Here is a 21,222-nt window from a genome sequence, read left to right as displayed (position 1 = left end):
TACAGAATTCACCTGCTTGCTGCTACTACTGCACAGTCACCCAATGTATATACTACATATATACTACATATATACTATATATATATATAATGTTCTTCCTCTACACCCCCCCCCCCCCCCCCATTTTTGCACATGTCGAGGAGCGTGTCAGGCTACATTTCACTGTGTGTTATACTTGTTTAACTATGCATGTGACAAATAATAAAGAACCTTGAACCAATGAAGACAGTAACAGAGAGCAAACAGCGCCACCCTCAGGTGTGACGAGCAACGACAACACACAAAATCATGACCTGAGTCAGACCAGCTCTCCTCTGTCATTTTCCACCATAATTCTGTTGATTTCTTCTTCTTTCATTTTTCCTGTAAATTGTTGGTTGTTTTAAACATCAGTATTCAGCCTCCATAATCCATTTCTTAGATTGTTATTCATTTGCAGCGGTAACAGTAGAGGTGCACGATCACATAAGTCAATACATCCTATTTGGCAGTTTGGTCTTCTGGGACAGTCTCTCTTAAATTAAAAAGTCCGTCCTGGAATGCAGCACATGTGTGAGTGTAGTCTGGTCCCTAAATCTCTCCTGAGGTTCACTCACTTATTCTGACATGAGTTTCTAATGTAGGAGAGAGAAGGGACTGCTGTGAAGGAGTCTAATCTGGGATTAAGCCGTATGTTCCAGTCTCCTCCACAAACGACAATACCTCTTGAACCAACCAGTAAATCAAAAATATTTCTGTAAAAACGGAAATCATTACCTGCTGAGGCACATACAGCCAAAAAGCTCATTTCCCCTCCCTCAGTTTTCCCAGAAACTAGAGCATACCATCCATCCTCATCTTTAGTTTCTGCAAATGGTTCAAATGGGACTTTATATAAAATCAGGATGGCTACTCCTCATCTATGACCAGATTTGGACACTTTAGACTTCTTACTTCTGCTAATTGAGGTGAGGATCCCATTTACATTTAGAGATATTACTGTGATATTATTTACACTTTGCACAGTTGTAATGAAATAAATGGAGCTCCAAGAAGCAAAAATATAGTTTTTATTGAAATAACAAGAATTACAAAATACATTCTTGTGTTCAGGGCTAAACACCAAACTGAGGAACATACATTGAGATTTTTAGATTTCACAATTATCTGAGAGATAAAATGCATCTGAAATATTATGTTGTTACAAACTTAGTCACTGCACAAGCGATGCGTACGATGTTGTCAGGTGTGGTAAACTCCATTGTTTAGCTGCAGGGACTGGCTCCTGTAGCACAGCGATGCCAGTTTTGAGCGTTCTCAGGTTCCACTAGCCAAGCTGCTTCCTGAAAGTTGAATCTGTTGGTACCACATCACCAGCTAGGAGTTTGTGATGTGACAGTCTGTGGTCCTGTCCTGTCAATGACTGAAATACATTTAGGAAAGTTCACACAGGCAGTGAAGTCTGTATGTGTTCCCGCTCAGGCTAAATCAATCCCAGTGTGATGAATATGTGTGAGACTTTTAAAGCATGCACCCCAAACACGAATCCAAGGAACTGCACGGTTGCTTTGAGCCTGAGTAGTATGCAGGTGAGCTGCTGACAGGCTGACATTGAATATCCTCCAGGTGTGTCTTGATAAACATGAATACTGTTAGTAATACGTTGTATTCGGGTAAACCAGTAAAGCATTTATCTGCATCGTGTATGAAGCAGGAACATCTGCTGTTCGTATCGAGATGGTAAATCAAACCTCTCCGTCCTGAGATTTTGGCATTCTCTGATTGGTTGATGTCATTTACAGTCATATCGGATTGAGTTGATACACTCTGAGAGTATCTCGAAGGAGGATCAGACACAGGGCACAGCGAGGTGGTCTTCTTCCTGTTGAATCTCCTGAACTAACGCTGTGTTGTCAGGCCGTCCAGATAAGCCAGCAGCGGCGTGAGCTGCTCCTTGCTCATCATTACGTTCCTTTTTCTTCCAGGTCTGCTTGAATTGAAGGCTGTTTTGTGCCCGCCTCTTCTGGGGTGACGTGTTTGAAAACAGTCGCACAGTCAGGTGAAAGGAGAACACACGGGAATGCATGATGAAGTAAAACAATGTGTTCAAGGAGAAAAACAGTTTGACCAATGTGATGAACATTTTCAAACTGTAATCCCTTTCAGTAGGCGCTGCACGCCATGCGTTAGATCCACCAACAACAAATGATTTAACCTACAGTGTCAGTCTCCTCACGCAGCTACAGTTCTGTTCCAAGCACTGAGACGTTGTCAGTTATAAAGAGCGTCCGAGCCGTAGTTCTCTGAAGCTCTTTTAAACTTTCCACTCGTTTTCAGTCCAACACTTGTATCTTTCAGGACGTTATTACTGACAGACTGTAAATTAATTGCTTTAAGAAAATAAGAGGTGGGTGGCTGCAACCAGCAACATTGTTATTGGATGACCCCAAGTGGTTATCGCGTCCAATATGGCGGACAGCTCTTGAACGACACACGCATGACGTCATGTGTAAAACCTCTATAGCAACCACGGCAGTTTGTCTTGAAACGAACTGTAATCATTGCATTTCAACTTCCTTCTCAAAAAAGAACACATCTAAACATTTGGACTTTTTTCTCAGGATGACCTGATCTGTACATTTGTATTTATTACTTATTAGCATCTAAACACACGTACGTCTTCACTTGGTCCAGTTTACTGGCGAATTCCTCACAGTCACTTTGAAACTGTTGTGGTTTTGGAAAGTAAAGCTCGACCTTCTCTCAGCATCCTGCTCATGAGGACCCGGCGCGCCCGTTTCACAGCAAGTCAGTCAGTAGAATCAAACCTGAAATCAGCCTCATGAGAACTACTAATAATGTCAGAAAGCACTTTGGGAGAAATTTGAGAGGAGATCTTATTTTAGTTTGACCCACATCTGTTAACGTGGAGCAGGAGGTCATGACCTGCAGACAGCAGGCGACAGAGACGGCGTTGTTTCCTACACTCACTGCTCCAGTCTAAACATCCTTGGGCAGGATACTAATGAAATCAAAATGAAATCAAGGATGTAAATATTTCATTTTATACATAATGAACATAAAATAATGGACCCCCTCCCCCACACCGTATGTGAGATACATGCAGATAAATATGTGCAGTAATTACAACAGAGCGTTCAGTGGACATGAAGAGATGAGCTTTATTATCTTGTTTAGCAGATGACAGAAGCACTGGAAGATAATATACTTTCACTCCTGAAATAAATAGTAATTAAGACCACAAGGATTATTCATTAGCGAGTATCACAACAAAGTAAAAGGAGCAGGTTGAACCTCTAAAACAAACATTTCTGCATAGATAGTCTTGGATCAAAGCTCGTGTCAGCAGCTGAGCGCACAGCCTGATACGATATCACCACCTATCATCCTCCTTAGCACACGACAGAGTGCGTGACAGAGGAAAAGCTTTGAGATAATTAATGCTGTGATTATGTACAGTGTTTAGAGGTGATCACACACACACACGCACACACACACACACACACACACACACACACACACACACACACACACACACACACACACGACCTTTAAAAAAGTAACAATGTGTCCAAGGGCAGAGTTATGAAACATCAGCTGTGTAAATTGAAGCTATTTGGCCTCCGTGTGTTGACACAAAGGTTTATGGTTGCTATGGTGACCATAAACTATGACAATACTGGATAGACAAGAAAAATAAGATCAAACTGCAACGTTTACAAAAGGAAAACAGAAACCAGGTTTGACAGACACACGTTGAGGATTAGTCCCTTCACAATAAAAGACGAGGCATAGTAGCATGAATCATCACTCCCAGGAGCTGCTGAAGTAGTGTTACTGACTCTTCCTTTAAACAGGTGCATTGTGTTACTTCCTTCTATGTAGCAGAGCTCTGTCAGTCAGTGCAAGCAGCTGTTTCCTAAAGCGTTGCAAACGTGAGCGTGTACGCCAAAAGTTTGCGTCCGTTTGCGAGCTGTGGTTCTGACAATGATTACGTGTTAGAGTAACAGTAACTCTTGTTATACATTAAAAAGACATAAAAACTTTGATGGACAAAAGAAGAAGAAGAATGTGTTATACTTGGTCAACGTGTCAGTGAAAAGTGGCGAGCCTTTAACTCGCTGTCACCAGGTAGATGTTAAAAAGCAAACGTAGCTGCTGGTCAAGCTCACACTCACACTACAAATCAGGCAGCTTCTGTAAATGCTTCAGATGTAAATGTCACTCTCATCCTTTCTGCTTCACACAAACCTGTATTTTCATAAATAACATAAAAGAAATAAAGTTCAGCCCGAGGAGAAACGACATCGACGGAGTGGAAGGTACCGATGACAAACCTGAACATCTGTAGCAGTCGTGTGTTTACATGGGCATTTAGCTTTTTGATTTCATTCATGTTAAAAGTTTGAATGCTATCAAACAAAAACCATCACATACACTGTGTAATTCTGTGAAACCTGGCCTCCTGCAGGTGTGAGTACGTGTGAGACTGTACCTGTCCACTTCCTTCAGTCAGAATACTTTCAGGAAATGCCTTTAAAAAGTCTTTAGGACAAGTTAAAGTTCATCGGAGCTTTAAAACTGTTTCAAATGAGGCACTGATGCGAAAATAACAACGGGGAAAAAATAGTTAATACCAATATTTTGGTCTAGATCAGGGGGTCAAACTGAAACGAGCGGAGACCCGCTGCTGGCGCTGTCGTCTCACACGTTAGTGTTCAGCTAGGACAAAACAAACAAACAAACATTTCCTAAAATGTTTCGTTTGTTTTTTAAATTTCAGATCTTGTATCAGACAAAACTGCAAACTTAGCTGAAGCCTTCCAAACACACTGGTCCTCTGTGTGCGCGCACGTTGTGTTTGTATAGAACAGAATAAATAAGTGCACACAGTGTGCGACTGTCACCGACAGCCTCAGCAGGTTTGTGCTCTCTGCTCGTGTCGTCTTCATAGTCAGTCATGTTGTGCTTTTGATTTTAAACTGCGTCATGCTTCTTCTCAGTATGCGGGCCGCTGCGGCCCCGGACCGCGAGTTTGAGCCCCTGGTGTAGACCGACTACCCTCGCTAAACAAAACTACACCAATCATTTTAAAAGTGCTGTTTAATTTTCACTTGTTGCAGTTTCTAGCTGTAACAAATCAAAGTGTTGTAACAGCAGCAGCAGCAGCAGGAGCACCGGTGAATGTTCTGCTACAGATCGACAAACGTCCAAAGTCAAACATCAGGACCAATAAATGTTCATTGCTGCTCAGGTTGGAGGAGAGTTTGTGATGACCTCTGAACACAAATCAAACTTCTCTATAAGCGACTGGCTTTTTGGTTTCCTGTTACTCTAACTTTGCATCAGCTACAAAGAGAGCTGCTGACCAGTGAAGTTAAAGGGTAGAAAATCAACCGCGAGTAGTAACATGTGTAACACGTGTTACCACCTTCAGAATGGAAATCCAGAGTCAGGAGCTGTGCTTTAACCTGCTGTTACAGCTGACGCTCAGGTCAGTATTACCCGACGACTGAGGGAGGTCTAATATAAAGTAGAGCTAAGACGGAAAAGTGATGCAGTGATGATCAAGGATGACAGGATGACAAGAAGAGTTTCTACAAGTCGTTAACCTGCAGCAGGCCAAAGCAAGCCTGAAGGCAGCTTCATACCTGCTCAAGTCACTGCTTACTGTTTGCTTCACATACGTCTCTGTTTATGTGTCTATTAAAGACCGTTTCACCAGACTTCATGCTTATACAGGCTGAAAGCCGAAGCCCAGGCGAGGTGCCAGAGTCCAGTTCAGCGCCAGGACACTTCAATATGCCGGAAAGTATTTTTGGACTTTAGTCCAATGATGCCACAAACTCGTGCCTACACAGAACCTTACACGTGTATAAAGTGGTTACGCTGTGTAAGTGACTGATTCCAATCAGAAAAGATTTATGTTTGTTTGTTAAATATATATAGAAGCAGGGAAAGAAGATATGCACATGAAACCTCACACACATACAAACAACTAGAAATCTGAGGTACCTGAGGTATTGAAACACCTGAAGATAACAGTGAGCCAACAGGTGGTATGAGGGCTGATTTCCATTCTGAAGGGATACTGGCTCAGAGGATCCAGATGTTTCTGAGAAGGAACATCCAGTCCTCTCCTATTAATTGTTAGGAAACAGATTCCAAGTCCGCTGCTCAATGCCCGCTTTTCTAAACTCATCACTGGCTTTGAAGTACTGGTTGTTTAAGTCTGCACTATGTGTAGGCAAGCTGATCCTAACTCTTTGTCTGTAGGCAGCTTCAGTGTGGGGAAAGGAGGAGGTCAGCATCTCTCTCAGGACTGCAGCCCAATGACCGTATCCAACCACTTCCTGTAGGCCAGGGCAAAGTGTCTCTGCTCGGTGTTACAGCAGCCGCCCAAAACACTGCTTACAAAGCTGAGTTCAGTTGGCAGGGTGGGGGGGCAAGGCAGCAGGACGCCTCTCTTCAGTCTCTTACTATTGTGGGGGTCTGGCAGGAACAGCCCATCTACTTCCATAGGTTCACCAGCGTGCTTCTGTCCGTTCACACCGTGGCCTGCACAGCTCTGAGAGCTGATCTCTGGCACTCCTGGGTCTGGATCCGTCACATGGTTCAACTTGCAGTCGGATCCTCTGCTGTAGGAACGCTGATGCTCCCTCACCCACTGGTCCCACAAGTAAAAGACATGCCGCCTGAGAGACACGGGGGGTATATCAATATCATTATTACAAACGCTGAACATGTCTGTGCACAACGTATTTGTATAGGCTCAGGGATAAACAGCCCCAGAATGTGAAAATGTTTTAATGCAAAAGAAATATTTAAATGATTTATCAGGACAATTCATTTTTTTACTTGTTTCTCACAAACGATGTTTGCAATCAGCGACAACCTGCCACCGACTGTGCAGCAGGAACAGACAACACATTGGTTTTACCCGCCTTCCTCGTTTAAATATGACGTCTGTGTCCATTCTGCAGTCGCTGTGAACCAACAGTCTCTCACCTGTGACTCCAGAGTGTTTCATGTCCAGGGAAGGACTGGATCAGATCTGAGCAAAGGTCCATCTCCTGGTGGAAGAGCTGAAGGACTGTAGTGAAGTCAGCGCGGCCGTCTTCCTCGCCGCCCGCCTCTTGTCCTGAAGGCTCTCCGTTACTGTGAGAGCGGCTGTGTGGGCGGCTGCCCTCTGGGACTGTGCTGCACCCACGCTGGGGTGAACAGCTGGTGGAGGTGCGAGCTGGCCTCTTGCAGATTTCAGCTATTAGCTCCTTAAGGAGGAACTGGCGGTAGTGGAAGCCACTGTGGTCAGAGACATGCATGGACACCCAGAGGCGCATAGAGGACAGCTCGTCGTGGAACACCTGCCAGAATCACGACGACAAAGGTACGTGTGAAGGAGCAGAAGCTGAACATCAACAAACCAACTGAGAGATTCTCACTTCATTTATTAGCTAATCAATAAAGTTGAACGTGGGGGGCCTTGAATGGCCGTTCAACAGCTCGCAGAAAGAACAAGACAATAAGAAAATTTCAAGAAATACGTCTCTATAAGCCATGTGGTCGGGTCTGTCATTCCCCAATTCTGGGTGTCGGCACCGCTGTCAACGATGCGCGACAGACCCGACTAGGGCTGTTCGATATAAGGATATATATCGTGTGACGATATAAAAACGTCTGTCGTTTCATTTTACGCTATCGTTTGTTTCGTGGTGTCGCAAAATAAACTGTTTACAGCAATATTTGTTCATCGTTCTGATGTCACTGTAGTGGTTATATTCATTTCTTAAAGTTCTCTCTTTCTCTTATATTTAATAGAACCACACTATGGACGGACAAGCGCCTGTTTTTATGCACGACGGTAACACCACCGCCTGTCCGCATGTTTATGTTCCACATAAACTTTTCACAATAAAGCTCAAGATCCTGCTGAGACTTTTCAAAATAAACTGAATCACGTGAAAGATGCAGATTATTTACGGATGAGAAGCAAAAAAGAGCCGCCAGGTGCTAAAAAAATAAAGCTTAGACTCAAACGTTAGAACAGGCTTTTCCCCGCAGCACGCCGTGTAATAAATACTCACAAAGAAAACGGCGCCGTTACAACTTATGTCTAAAAATGTATCGTTTCATGCATCGTTAAAACACTCGACTCCAGCTACACGACGCCCAGCTGGAAACACTTCATGCAAGTCGAGCTGCCCGAGATTCACAGAAAATGTTACATTGTTGCGATTTATATCGTTACCAGGACGATAGATGTCTGATATCGGGATATGAGATTTTGGTCATATCGCTCTAGACCCGCCCACATGTTCACACTTTTCAGTCCACTTCTTTATTGCGGTTGTCGACGTACGCACGCCGCTGCAGCTTTTCAGTGGGCGCGCATATTATTAACGTAACTGCTGCAAAAACACTTATGTTATGTTAAATGTTCGTTCCGCGTGACTTTTCTCCCAGGTAACTTGCGCACCACACTTTGAGAACCACTGGTTTAAAGACAGAAACCTCCCTTACTCATGTAGTTACACAGAGTTCCTCTGTGATGACTGTGCCAGCTGATTTCAACCATGAGTGCTACATGACATCCAGCTGGGATCATTTTGATTCATTTAAATTTCTTAGCGAGTGTTTATTTAGTTACACCACATTATTTGCACAGCAGCTCCACTTTTATACGGCCAGGCATCAGTAATATAACTACATTAAATAAAAAGAGAGAACATGTGTGATGAGGGAAGAAAATGTTCTAATTACTGCTGAAAAGCTAAATGAGTAACTGAAATGCTACCTTGACATTGCCCCTGGCCATGTGCTGCAGCACCCAGATGCGGTGTGACCAGGCATTGTAGTTGCTGGGATAGCGGCCGGCTGCGTCAGAGCACACCTTCATCTCTTGGCGGAGCGTCCTGGCCAAGCGGTCACCGAGCTGCTCGTTTCTCTCAGCGTCAGCCTGCACTGCTTCAGCCTGCTGCTGATTCTTATTGTGGTCCAAAGTAGAGACCTGATTCAGGACCTGCTGCAGCACCCAGCGTCTGCAGGAAGACACCAGCCGCTGGGTTACAAAGCTTCACTCACTCTGTACACCGTTACTGCTTTTACAGGAAGAACAGCATCCCACATGAGCCTCGGTGCTCGTTGTAAGCCTTAGAACATCGTTGTTGTTTTTCAGCGGGATTAAAACACCTTTCTCCACCTAGCAATGATCTCAGGAAATCTATCACCAGTCATTTACATCGACAAGGTCTGAATGCAGCTGCCCTCAGCTCCCGGAGCCAAAATATTCCCTGTTCAGCCTACAGTGTTTAGCACAAACAGTGCTACTGTTAGAAAACTGTTGAAAATAAAGTGTAGTCTAAGAGGAGTTTGAATAGCTCCCCACACAAAGAAAGCAGCTCGGAACATCTGAGTGTTTACAGCAGGAGAAGCGTAAGCGGCTTTACCGATGAATCCAGGTCTCTGGGCTCTTGGGAAATTTGGTCAAAGCCAGCTTGCCCAGGTAGAGGTCCTTCTCTGGGTTAAGGACTCCACACTGCAGTAACTCCTTCCTGCAATAACAAGAAAGCACGATGACAGTAAATCCATCAATATAAAGACTATCACCCACAGATTCAGTTAGAGCACATGCATGCTGTGATCTCTTATCAAAGATGGTTTCTGACACTCTGCAGAGCAACGTCCACATTTTGTCTCCATCATTCGTTTTATCTTTTAGGTCATTTCGAGGGGACGACTCTGATCGTGCTTTAATTCTGACTCTTCTAAAAAGCAGGATGTGCTTAAGTAAGACCATCCGTGACATCCCATAATGGACATGATCTAATGCCTGTGAATAAATATAAAAATGGTAACTGTTGCACCAGACTTTGATGAGCTGCAAACAGGAAAATGATTTTTGTTCACGTTTGGTTTAAATGAGTTGAACAAACTACAAATGTGTCTCTGTTACAAACAGATGGTCACACGGTCGGTGTTGATCTGAAAGTCTGACACATGAAACTCTGGAGTTTGTTTCTATCCTGGAAAACTATAAAGAGATGACAGGAAACAGGAGAGTGAAGGCATGCAGCAGTTTCAAACCCAGGCACCAGGTTAGGCCTGCACCCCGTTTAACCAGTATACTGATAATGGTCACATAGTAACTGGACTGGTACTCTAGAGCCTTTCTACTCAGCGCACTTTGTACTGCGAGTCACACTGACCCATTACACAAAGACGCACACACATCACTCATCTATTCTTAACTTCTTTATGAAAGCCACAGTCCATCCATACACATATCCAAATATGCTCCATCCATGTACTCCGATGGATGCGTCGGTGGGTTGGGCATCTCGCCCAGGGTTACCTCGATGCTGACTGGACGAGTCAGGAACCAATCTGCTGACCTTCTGATTCGTCGACACACCACAGCCGCCCCAATCAGACACAAATGTATCACAGTTGAACTGTTAAAAGCATTAGCTTTGTTATGTGTGCTGACAGATCCTTACATCCTGACACTATTCATTATTAGTATTAGTGGTACGGACACAGTGGGATAACGCAGCAGTCAGGAGGATGCCAAACTGCCAGGATTGTCTAAGGAAAGAAAGTGACTGGACTCTCTAAACAAAGAAGCTTCTTCAGTTCTAAAACCAGGCGGTGGAGAGTCCCAGTATTTAATCCCTAGTGGGGATTGTTCCTTTTGAGGGTCGTTGGAACACTATTGATGATGTGCCTCGGTGTGAAAGAAGGTGTGCGTCATTATCACTGCCTCACCCCAATTTGTGACCCACTGAGCTCAGCTGACAGACGACGTGAGTGGGGTCTGGTTTCACCTGAGACCTCTGCTGTTAGCTAATGTTACCTGACATCAAGAAAACCTTCCTGTGTGACACGCTGGAAAAGATGAAAGGAAAGCATCGCTCTCACTATAACCACGTTTATCAGAACATTCATCCTGTACCTGACATTCCACGCAGTGGTGAAGTCTGGGTTCAGCAGCAGCAGAGTGCAGGTGATGTCCACTAAAGCTGGGACAGAAGGAAACACAGGATGTTGCTTCACTTTGATGTGGAAAAAACAGGAGCATAAAACACGTTTAAAACTAAGCCGGAGGTCATTAACTGACCATGACTGGAAGCTCAAACCTTTATCAGCTTTAAAATAAATGCATTAAATAAACAAAACAAATGTTACAGACTACTTTTACTCCACCTCTGGGATCGCTTTTGTTATCGAGCTACCTTCTCTGTCCAGCCAGTGCTTGCGTTGGCGGTACAGCAGCAGCTTGTTGTGGACGTACGGCAGCAGGAATTTAACACACCAGCTTTCCACACCAAGCTTGTTCTCCACCAGCACTATGGGACTGCGGTTGTAGCGAGCCTCTGGACACGGGATCACACCGATCTCATCACTGAGGGAGCAGAGAGTGACAATGAGGGTGAACAAGGGAAAACGTTACAGTAACCAACCAGTCGAAAATTAGATTACCACCATATCAACCAGTGGACCAAGCAGCAGTACCCAAAGTAATGAGCAAACAAAAAAACCTTTAATGAACTTAATCTGCTGAAATTTGACTTTTCAAAAATGTAGAAAAACAAAAGTTGGAGCTGAAGCTCATCAAACTGAAGCAGTGCTGAAATAAACGCAGTACGACAGAAACATGGCAACCTGCCACACAAGGTCATGTTGCAGTACATCAGCTGAAGCTTCGACAGCCCAATCACATCTCCCAGCTTACATGTAACATGTGGTTAGTGCTGTGAGATCTACAGAGCTGTCACCGTGCAGCGGCTTGTTTGGGATCCATCTCTGTTATAACAAACAATAACATAAAGCTGGGACAACATAGCAATCAATACATCACAGATATCTGACACAAGGTCAAATTCAGGTAAGTTATTAGATGATTAATGATGTAACGATGGATCCTGTACACATCTGTAGCCGTTTAGAGTCGTCCATTTAAAACACACTGGGTAGTTCACTTTGTCACTTCCAAGAAATGATCTCATGTTTTCTTTCAAGTTGCTTATTTCTGATCTTGTACACTTTGGGGGGGTGTTAAACATACTATGTCACCACACTGCCGGCCATGCCTCTCCAGTGTCCTTTGCTCAAAGTTTGTGCATCATTAAACGAACACCGACGTTCATGCTGAGCTGAAGTGTCTCCACAGACACAAACTACAGTTCACGTTCATCAGCAGTCTGAATTTTAACACGGTTATGTAGTATTACTAAGTCCTCGCTCCACCTTCCAGAATTATTTTTATTTCTGGAAGCATGAAACCAGAGTGGCTCGCAGGTTTCAAAGCTGGGCAGAAAATAAAGGGTGTGATTTCAGAAGCACCCATATTTGAATTTCTGTGGTTCATCAATCATATCCAAGACTTTTGGATGGGACATTAACTGTTCAAGATTTTTTTTCTTTTTAGAATCAGTAATGCAAAAATCCATTTAGTTCCACGTGTGTCGTTTCGTAGTTTTGATGTTTTCAGCGGCCGCAGTAATGCGGACGCTGCACCGGTCCGTCGTGGTGAAGAGGGAGCTGAGTGTAAAAGCGAAGCTCTCAATTTACCGGTCGATCTACGTCCCTACCCTCACCTATGGCCACGAGCTGTGGGTAGTGACCGAAAGAACGAGATCGCGGATACAAGCGGCAGAAATGAGCTTCCTCCGAAGGGTGGCTGGCCTCTCCCTTAGAGATAGGGTGAGAAGTTCGGCCATCCGGGAGGGGCTCAGAGTAGAGCAGCTGCTGCTCCACATCGAAAGGAGCCAGCTGAGGTGGTTTGGGCGTCTGACAAGGATGCCCCCTGGGCGCCTCCTGGGTGAGGTGTTCTGGGCATGTCCCACCGGGAGGAGGCCCCGGGGCAGACCCAGGACACGCTGGAGAGATTATATCTCTCGGCTGGCCTGGGAACGCCTTGGTATTCCCCCGGATAAGCTGGAGGAGGCGGCTGGGGAGAGGGAGGTCTGGGCTTCTGTGCTTAGGCTGCTGCGACCCGGCCCCGGATAAAGCACAAGAAGATGGATGGATGGACAAAACAAAGAAAGACCTTAAAATTTTCAGAGAATTTTAATTTATAGAGCTGAATAGGTTCTCTGCAGTAATCTCAGAAAGTCTCTGAAAATGTCATAAAACTGTCTAAACCCGTAAAAAGAGAAAATCCTAGTAATACCTTAGTAGATCAAGGTCTTGGGACCTGTTTAAAGTTTGAATTCCATCTCTAGGTCAAAGTATGCTGAACTAGTTAAGCTTCAAAATACTGGAGGTGTGAAGAGCATGTGAAGAAGATATTCTCCATTTATTTGGATGGAAAATATATATAAGTACAAAAGTTACACAAAAGTAAAAACAGTAATGTCTTGATGCACGTGCAATCATCCAAGTAAATCAATCTCCAAAGGTTGATTCGGTTCATCTGGACGTAGCGTTTTGTGGGAGAAACGTTTCGTCATCATCAGGTGACGTCTTCAGTCTCAGCTGACTGCAGGTTTCAACCTTATAAACAGGACGTTTGCATAATGACTGAAACCAGCCCTGAAGGAACAATGGGCTGGGAGGGCAGTTGCGTCATCATTATTATTCACATGACCATTGATCAACAACCACCGATCAAAGCTCATTGATCAATGTCCATGAGTCCCATTCACAGAGAGGTGTGGAATGGCTGCAATCACAGCATTGTAAGATGGTGACAGATGTACCCTTAGGCCCCTCCTCGATTCCTCAGCATAACCATGTATAATATCCACAACACTTCGTGGCTCAAGAGTTGGGAGTTCGCCTTGTAATCGGAAGGTTGCCGGTTCGAGCCCCGGCTTGGACAGTCTTGGTCGTTGTGTCCTTGGGCAAGACGCTTCACCCGTTGCCTACTGGTGGTGGTCAGAGGGCCCGGTGGCGCCAGTGTCCGGCAGCCTCGCCTCTGTCAGTGCGCCCCAGGGTGGCTGTGGCTACAATGTAGCTGCCATCACCAGTGTGTGAATGTGTAAAGCGCTTTGGGGTCCTTAGGGACTAGGAAAGCGCTATACAAATACAGGCCATTTACCATTTACCAAGAAGAGGTTATACACACACAATACGGTAATATTATGTTGAAGCACAGTACGTATCGCTCCGCCTACGATAGCCGTAACGCTCCCACAATCCATCAAGCGGTGCGGCTTCGTAGCTTTGCAAAGTCGTACTGAAACATTTGACAGATTTTCCAGCGCCGTGCACATAAAATCGTTTCGAGGTCAGTAAACACAACCAGAGTTCATACATAAGGCACACGGGATTATAAGGGGCTCTGTCGACTTTCAGACAAATCAAAGGATTGATTTTAAGTGCGCCGTATTTTCACACGGTAATAACGACGGCCTGCTAGCATGCTCTACCAAAAATAGTGCTTTGTTGTGTATCTGACGGACGAAAGCTAAACCAGTTCCACACCAGTGAAGCTGCAGCATTTTAACAAACCAGTTCTGGTTCATTGTTTCATTCAACGATCCACTTTTGCCCTCCTCATTCTGCGTCGCCGCCATGTGCGTATGAAAACAAAGGCACTGCGCGTTTTACCCATATTCTATCGCCATATTTCATTTTCTTATCGATGCCCAACATTATACCGGTATCACCGTGAACAGTATGATATGGCCCAGCCCTACTGCTCACTGCGTACGACTCTGGATACTACAGTACAGTATCCAGAGTCGTACGTAGTGAGGAGGTGAAATTATTAACAAGATAATCGACCTCTGTTGGAGCAGCGTTCAGATAGCTGCTCTGTGTTATGCACAAAAACAACATTGGTGTATTTTATTTATGGAGCATTATTATTTAATAAATTAGACAAATTTGCATCATAGGATTGTTTTCGTTTTTCCTGCAGTATATAAAAATTGGTGTATCTCCAAAATAAAATTATGAAGAGACTCAAAATAAATTTCCTGTTGTTGTAAACTATTTTTTGCAACTTTTTTGTATTTAAAGTTTTGAGGGATAAAACTCTTAAATTTCTCCAAGTAGAAATATATGTATTAAAAAAACAAAAACGATTTTCAATTTTTTTGTAGTTTATTGCACTTTTTTTGCAATTAATGTAGTTACTATGGACTTAATGCATACATATTATTAAAATATGGGCTATAACAGTTGTATTGATGTATAGCAACTTGAAATGCTCCCAAAAAAATGGCACTACAGCATGTAAAAAAATAATATAAGCTCTGGCGGACTTGGTTCTATGGTAGGTCTTAAAGGGTTAAATAAATATTGTCAAATAATCGAGATCTCAGTTTCAGTGAAAATAATCGTGATTATCATTTTTGCCATAATCGAGCAGCCCTAAGCAGCGGTAACGTTTGCACGTCCTCTCCCGTTAATGCGGCAGGTAAATAATCAACAACAGTGCATATTATGTTAGCGCGATCTGCCTTATTACAAACCTGCCATTACTGTGCATTTAGTGATCATGATGAGAGACACAGAGTCTGGCTCAGATGCTGGCAGCTCTCGCTGCAGTCTGCCGGCAGCGTCTCCTTTCAGGCCAGGATAGACGAACGTCACCGAGCAGTGACTCAGTTTGTGGTCAAAGGTTTGCACCCGTTTGCCACAGCAGATGATTTTCAGTAAGTGAATGTGTTTAATTGTAGGCAGGGACATTACTGGATATTCTTGTGTAATTGCTACTGAATAATTTATGTTATACTTTGTTATTGCTACAGAAGAATATTTATTTTATTATTTTACATTTACAATGTTTTTCCTGGGGACCCTGTGACACCCCATTGAAGAGCCGTATGCTGTGGATCTCTTAAGATCTCACTGCTGGGTTTGTAAGGCCATGTTACTCCTACATTTCTATCTTGTTCAAAGAGAAGATATAAAACAAAGTTCTGAGCTGATCGACCTTAGTGTTCTCCTTTTTAAAAAGAATCGATAAAGAATCGAATCGTTAAACAGAATCGAAAATGGAATCGTGAAAATCGTATCAATACCCATCCCTACTTAAAAGTGAACCAAACACATCCAAACTGAGGGGTTCTTCTTCCCCCAAAGCAGCTGAAAATCTGTGGTTATCACACTAAACTAGAAGCTGCAATGCTTCATCGAGCACATTTTAAAAATCCTTGTCTCAAATTCTGTACTTTGATATCTTATTTAAGCCACATGTCATTTTACACACATTTTCGCAGCATGTCAAAAAGCCACACTTGTTCCTGTTGTCACCATTAAAACCTTTACTGGGAAGAATCAGTGCGAGTCCTTTTAAAACATAGCAAATTCTAAACCAGTGAGTAGTTTTGAAAGCCCTAATTTTTTCCTGTTGGGGATATTGATTAGTGCTCATTAATAAGACAAAAGTATCAGATTACTCGATTAATCGACAGAATAATCATCAGAATATTTGATTGCCAAAATAACTGATAGCTGCAGCCTTAAAGTTCTTAACATACTATCACACAGGATCGACCTGACATCACGTGCTTCTCATAGCATGCAAATCTTCGGTACCATCATAAACAACTGTTAAGCATCCCAGTTCAGTCACCGGCGAAATAAACAATAACACCATTAATGAATCAACATGATCGGGATGTCGCATTTTCAAAGCTGCATGGCTCAGCTCGCTAAAGTCGTGAAATATCCCGCTGATGCATGTTTTAAGTTATTTAACTGTAAGTAAACAGTAATCCCCACGACATCGTGTCTCACGCACTGAACAGAACAAACAAAACTAAGTGTCTAAATGTGAACTTCATCTAGACAGTTCCGATTCCAGGTAATAGTCCACGCCCATAATTTGAACCCTGAATCAGCCGTGGCCGAGCCTTGGAGCCGCTGCGTGTGAAACAGGCCTGCGGGCCCAGCGCAGTTTGTTCGCAGCCGACTGTACTCACATGCTGGGGTTCTTCTTGAATGCATTCGCGATGTCTTTGACAACTCTCTGGACCAAGACGTCTACCTCCTCCTCCGACTCCGCCATTTTTAGAGCACCGTCTTCTTCTGCTGCTTCTTCTTCTTCCTCGTTGTTTTTATTGGCGGTTAGCAAACAACGAATTGGTGCATTACCGCCGCCAACTGGTGTGGAGTGTTGACCAAATCGCTGATTCCAAACCTGTTCTCGTATTAACTCTTGTGCCCCTCCGATCATTTCTATTGTCCATTAATGCTGTAATTACTGTTCTATTGTGATCATTATTCGTACACCATGATGAGATGTTTCCATTTCCATTCAAATAGAAATGAAGTTCATTGGTTCAGATGAAAGCCTTTTGCATGGGTTGATGTTGTCCTTTCTATTCCAAACTTGGACTAATCTGTATTCTAACTGTTACACCCCCTCCTCCCTGAACCTCACCTCTGCATACACTGCTATATCCTCCGACTACAAACAGTTGGTTTGAGACAAGTTTCCTGAATACAGATCATTTCTGGTTTCATGAATCCTTTAAATTCTTGTTCATTTGCGATTAAACGTCGAGCTTTCTTATGATCCTCGCTCCTGATGTCCTGGCTCCCTCCAGTCCTTTGTTAATATGTTTACACCAAAGATCTTCTCTGTTCCTTTGTTTATCATTTTGATAAATGTACTCGAGCTGCACAGTTAATGACAACTAACAACAACATCTTCTCAACTGTAACTGTAGATTCTGTTTTCCCACTCTGCGCCCAGGGTCAGGTTGAATTTGGCTGAACACTCGTCTCTCTCCCTCTCTGCGCTTGCACTGCCCTCACAGCATCAGCAGAATGAGGAGGCCATCCAGCCACCAACCAGTTTATGCCAAACTGCCCTCCCACAGCACCGACTCCTTTTTCTTGGTTGGTAAATATCAAAAAAGGTGCATTACTGCCACCCACTGGTTCGACTATTGAATAAACTCTCGTTCACAAAGACAAACAAATAAACAAAAAACAAAACAAATAAATCAAACTACAGATTTTACTCAAAGCATTTATCTGTCTTTAAAAAAACAAATATGTAAATGTGGCCTGATAGTTTTATTTCTCGTGTTCTTTTAAAATGGATATGACCCAGTTTCACTTTGACATTATTAAGGTTTTTATCAGCTGTCTCATATTTGTGACAGTGCAGGTACACTATGGTGCCGTCTTCTGCAGCGCAGTCACATTTCCCCGTACGTGTTTCCTTCGATTTGAAACAGCTGTGATATCGTCGTCTCCTCTTTCTGTTCCTTTTCTTTCTTCCTCCCACTGCTTTTGGCACCTTTCCTTCATCTTCTGCCTTTTTTAATTCAATTCAATTTTGTTGTTATAGCGCCAACAACAGTTGTCTCAAGGTGTCGTAAGGTGAAGACTCTACACTCGCACCCTTACTACACCTTTAATCTCTGTCCAACTGAAAAACGTTTTGGTGGCTTCATCTGTGAGCTTCTCTTCTGTTATGTGATCATCATAATGTGATGTTATTAAACTGCAGGCCCTGTTATACTGTCTCTGTCTGGCCTGCTGAATGAATGCACAGTAAAGCATATGAAAGTACTGCTGCACCAGCGTTAGAGAAATGATCTGTTTATTATTCACGCTGATTGTAGTTCATACTTTTAACTGTTGTGATTTATTCTGATCTTTAATCATCACAAACATGACGCATCTATAATGAAGCGACTGTGAGTAAAGCCCAGTCCTTTATAGAGCCTGGTTAGGTTTACTGTGTCATCAGGACCTGCTCTTAAATCAAACAGTGTCCACTGCAGGTTACAGTGATGGGGAGCTGAAGCCCATTTTAAAGGAGTGAGAGAATCACTGTTTTGATCAGTGTAACTATTTTTAATGACTGTTGTTGCAAATGATCCACATTTTTGTGTTCACCTGTCTGTACTGAATATTATTATGTGATGTATATGTTGTGATGATTTTAATCTCAGTGAGGATTTTACCTGGATCAAGGACAATGAAAAAAACAAATGCTCCACATTGTTGGTTGACCCTGCCATCCAAAAGAAAAACAATGATAAGATACGAAGTGCGACGTGAGCTGTGAAGTTCTTATTTTATAAATACAGAAAAGGTTTACAGTAGACATTAACATGCTGTAACAGACCGTTCTTAATGTTGTTTGTGGTTTTAAAAAGTGTGTTTTGTCTCAGGTCTTTGATTAAACACTACAGACTGTTTTTAGTGCAGACAGCAGAAAAGAAACGAAAAACATGAACAGAACTGCACAGCAGTATATTGGCAAACTTGGAGTTTTTTTAGTATTACACTCCTATAAACATAAAGACTGTAAAGATATTATATTTTTCATGTTCAGATATTATTTTAAATTTGATATTTTTTTATTTGTGGGGGTAATTTATTTAATCCTAGAATGCAATTAATGTAGATCTCCCTCCATCTCTTCTTTGTCCCAGCTGCTGAATGGATCGTGTGTGTTGAACTTCAGACTTTCACAGACTTGGATCTTATAGTAGAAACAATGAGCTTTGTCAATTTTGTTAACACTGAAGGACTAATTAGAACAGAGAGAGGTTTCATTTTGAATTTGTTAAAATAAAGCAGGTACTATTTTCCCTTTATTGCGTTTATGCTCGTTGTCTTTCATTTTCAGAATTACCACGGGCTTAACCTGGTTAAAGGAAACACACTTTTGTTACACACACTGCTGTCCATGTATTGCCCTGCAGAGTTTTATGTGATAATTAAAATGTTCAGATCAGTCAGAGTGGACACTAAATTGTGTTTAATTTGCAAGCTTGCTGATAGAAATGAGGGTCATGAGTTCCACCTCCTGCATGCTTTCCCTGGGTGCCAACAGTCTCCTCATATATGTTCACACTGGACACTGTGAAGACTCCACTTCCTCCACAATGAATACAGTTCATTTGTAAAAACTACAACATTCAGATAAGAATGTTGATCTTTCTTTTCATGAAAACTAAAAAAGGAAGTCACATGTTTCTATTGGTGAAACACAAGCGCTCGCTTTGCAAGGCTGGAATAAACCAGACATATTACAGCTTTATGTGCAGTTCAGCATTATGAACGGATTGAAGATCTCACAGACCACCACAGACCAGACTGTGACAGCTGCTGCACACCACATCTGTTCATCATTCCCGCCTCACCACTAGGTGGTGATGTGGTGACAGCTTATCTCATTTCTTTGCCCAAGTGCCCCAGACCTATGGCTTCAGGTCTAACAGTATCACAACATCCATCCATCCATCCATCCATCCATCCATCCATCCATCTTCATCCGCTTTATCCGGGACCGGGTCGCGGGGGCAGCAGCCTAAGCAAAGAGGCCCAGACCTCCCTCTCCCCAGCCACCTCCTCCAGCTTATCCGGGGGAATACCAAGGCGTTCCCAGGCCAGGCGAGAGATATAATCTCTCCAGCGTGTCCTGGGTCTGCCCCGGGGCCTCCTCCCGGTGGGACATGCCTGGAACACCTCACCCAGGAGGCGCCCAGGGGGCATCCTTGTCAGATGCCCGAACCACCTCAGCTGGCTCCTTTCGATGTGGAGCAGCAGCTGCTCTACTCTGAGCCCCTCCCGGATGGCCGAACTTCTCACCCTATCTCTAAGGGAGAGGCCAGCCACCCTTCGGAGGAAGCTAATTTCTGCCGCTTGTATCCGCGATCTCGTTCTTTCGGTCACTACCCACAGCTCGTGGCCATAGGTGAGGGTAGGGACGTAGATCGACCGGTAAATTGAGAGCTTCTCTTTTACACTCAGCTCCCTCTTCACCACGACGGACCGGTGCAGCGTCCGCATTACTGCAGCTGCAGCCCCAATCCGTCTGTCGATCTCTGGCTCCCTTCTCCCATCACTCGCGAACAAGACCCCGAGATACTTGAACTCCTCCACTTGGGGCAGGAACTCATCCCCGACCCGGAGTGGGCACTCCACCCTTTTCCGGCTGAGAACCATGGCCTCAGATTTGGAGGTGCTGATCCTCATTCCCGCTGCTTCACACTCGGCTGCGAACCGCTCCAGTGCGAGCTGGAGGCCCTCACCCGATGAAGCCAGGCTGATAGGCTGATATCACAACATCAGCCTTTAAAATAACTATATAACAGTGGTCTGTAGTATTCATTTTACATTTGTGCTTTTGCATCATTGGCTGGTTGCTGCCTCTGATCTCGGGGCACAGTCAAGTTCAAAAGTGTTTTAAACATTAAACATTATTTTGCCATTTGCCTCAGTGTATCACCACACTGGACTTTCAATCAAACAAACAACATCTGACTAAAAACTTTAGACTATCAGCTTTGATTCAAC

The 21,222-nt window shown here is 43.5% G+C and overlaps 1 protein-coding gene across 1 annotated transcript; it reads right to left on the bottom strand.

Moving 5' to 3' along the window:
- Positions 1-5,590: 5,590 nt before the first annotated feature.
- ptar1 (protein prenyltransferase alpha subunit repeat containing 1) lies at positions 5,591-16,996 on the bottom strand. The gene is made up of 7 exons (XM_085474319.1): positions 16,878-16,996; positions 11,232-11,401; positions 10,952-11,018; positions 9,447-9,551; positions 8,795-9,038; positions 7,009-7,364; positions 5,591-6,695 (listed from the first exon to the last, which is right to left on the bottom strand). Exons 1-7 carry the CDS (start codon positions 16,961-16,963, stop codon positions 6,317-6,319), a joined length of 1,407 nt encoding a protein of 468 aa, XP_085330445.1. The 5' UTR covers positions 16,964-16,996; the 3' UTR covers positions 5,591-6,316.
- Between the last annotated feature and the right edge of the window lie 4,226 nt (positions 16,997-21,222).

Source organism: Copadichromis virginalis, linkage group LG12 (genome assembly GCF_057382275.1).
Source record: "Copadichromis virginalis isolate Kocher_CV1m ecotype Utaka linkage group LG12, C_Virginalis_male_GT1.1, whole genome shotgun sequence".
NCBI lineage: Eukaryota > Metazoa > Chordata > Actinopteri > Cichliformes > Cichlidae > Copadichromis > Copadichromis virginalis.
The sequence above is the reverse complement of the archived record's forward strand: the minus strand, read 5'-3'. Positions and strand labels throughout refer to the sequence as shown.

Bases quoted from the DNA above. Each gene is read 5' to 3' on its own strand.
- ptar1 (XM_085474319.1), bottom strand. From the start codon at position 16,963: ATGGCGGAGTCGGAGGAGGAGGTAGACGTCTTGGTCCAGAGAGTTGTC. The intron at 11,019-11,231 runs GTAGCTCGATAA...CTTCTGTCCCAG, and splicing joins GCACTGGCTGGACAGAGAAG to CTTTAGTGGACATCACCTGC. The intron at 9,039-9,446 runs GTAAAGCCGCTT...GTCTTCCTGCAG, and splicing joins CCAGAGACCTGGATTCATCG to ACGCTGGGTGCTGCAGCAGG.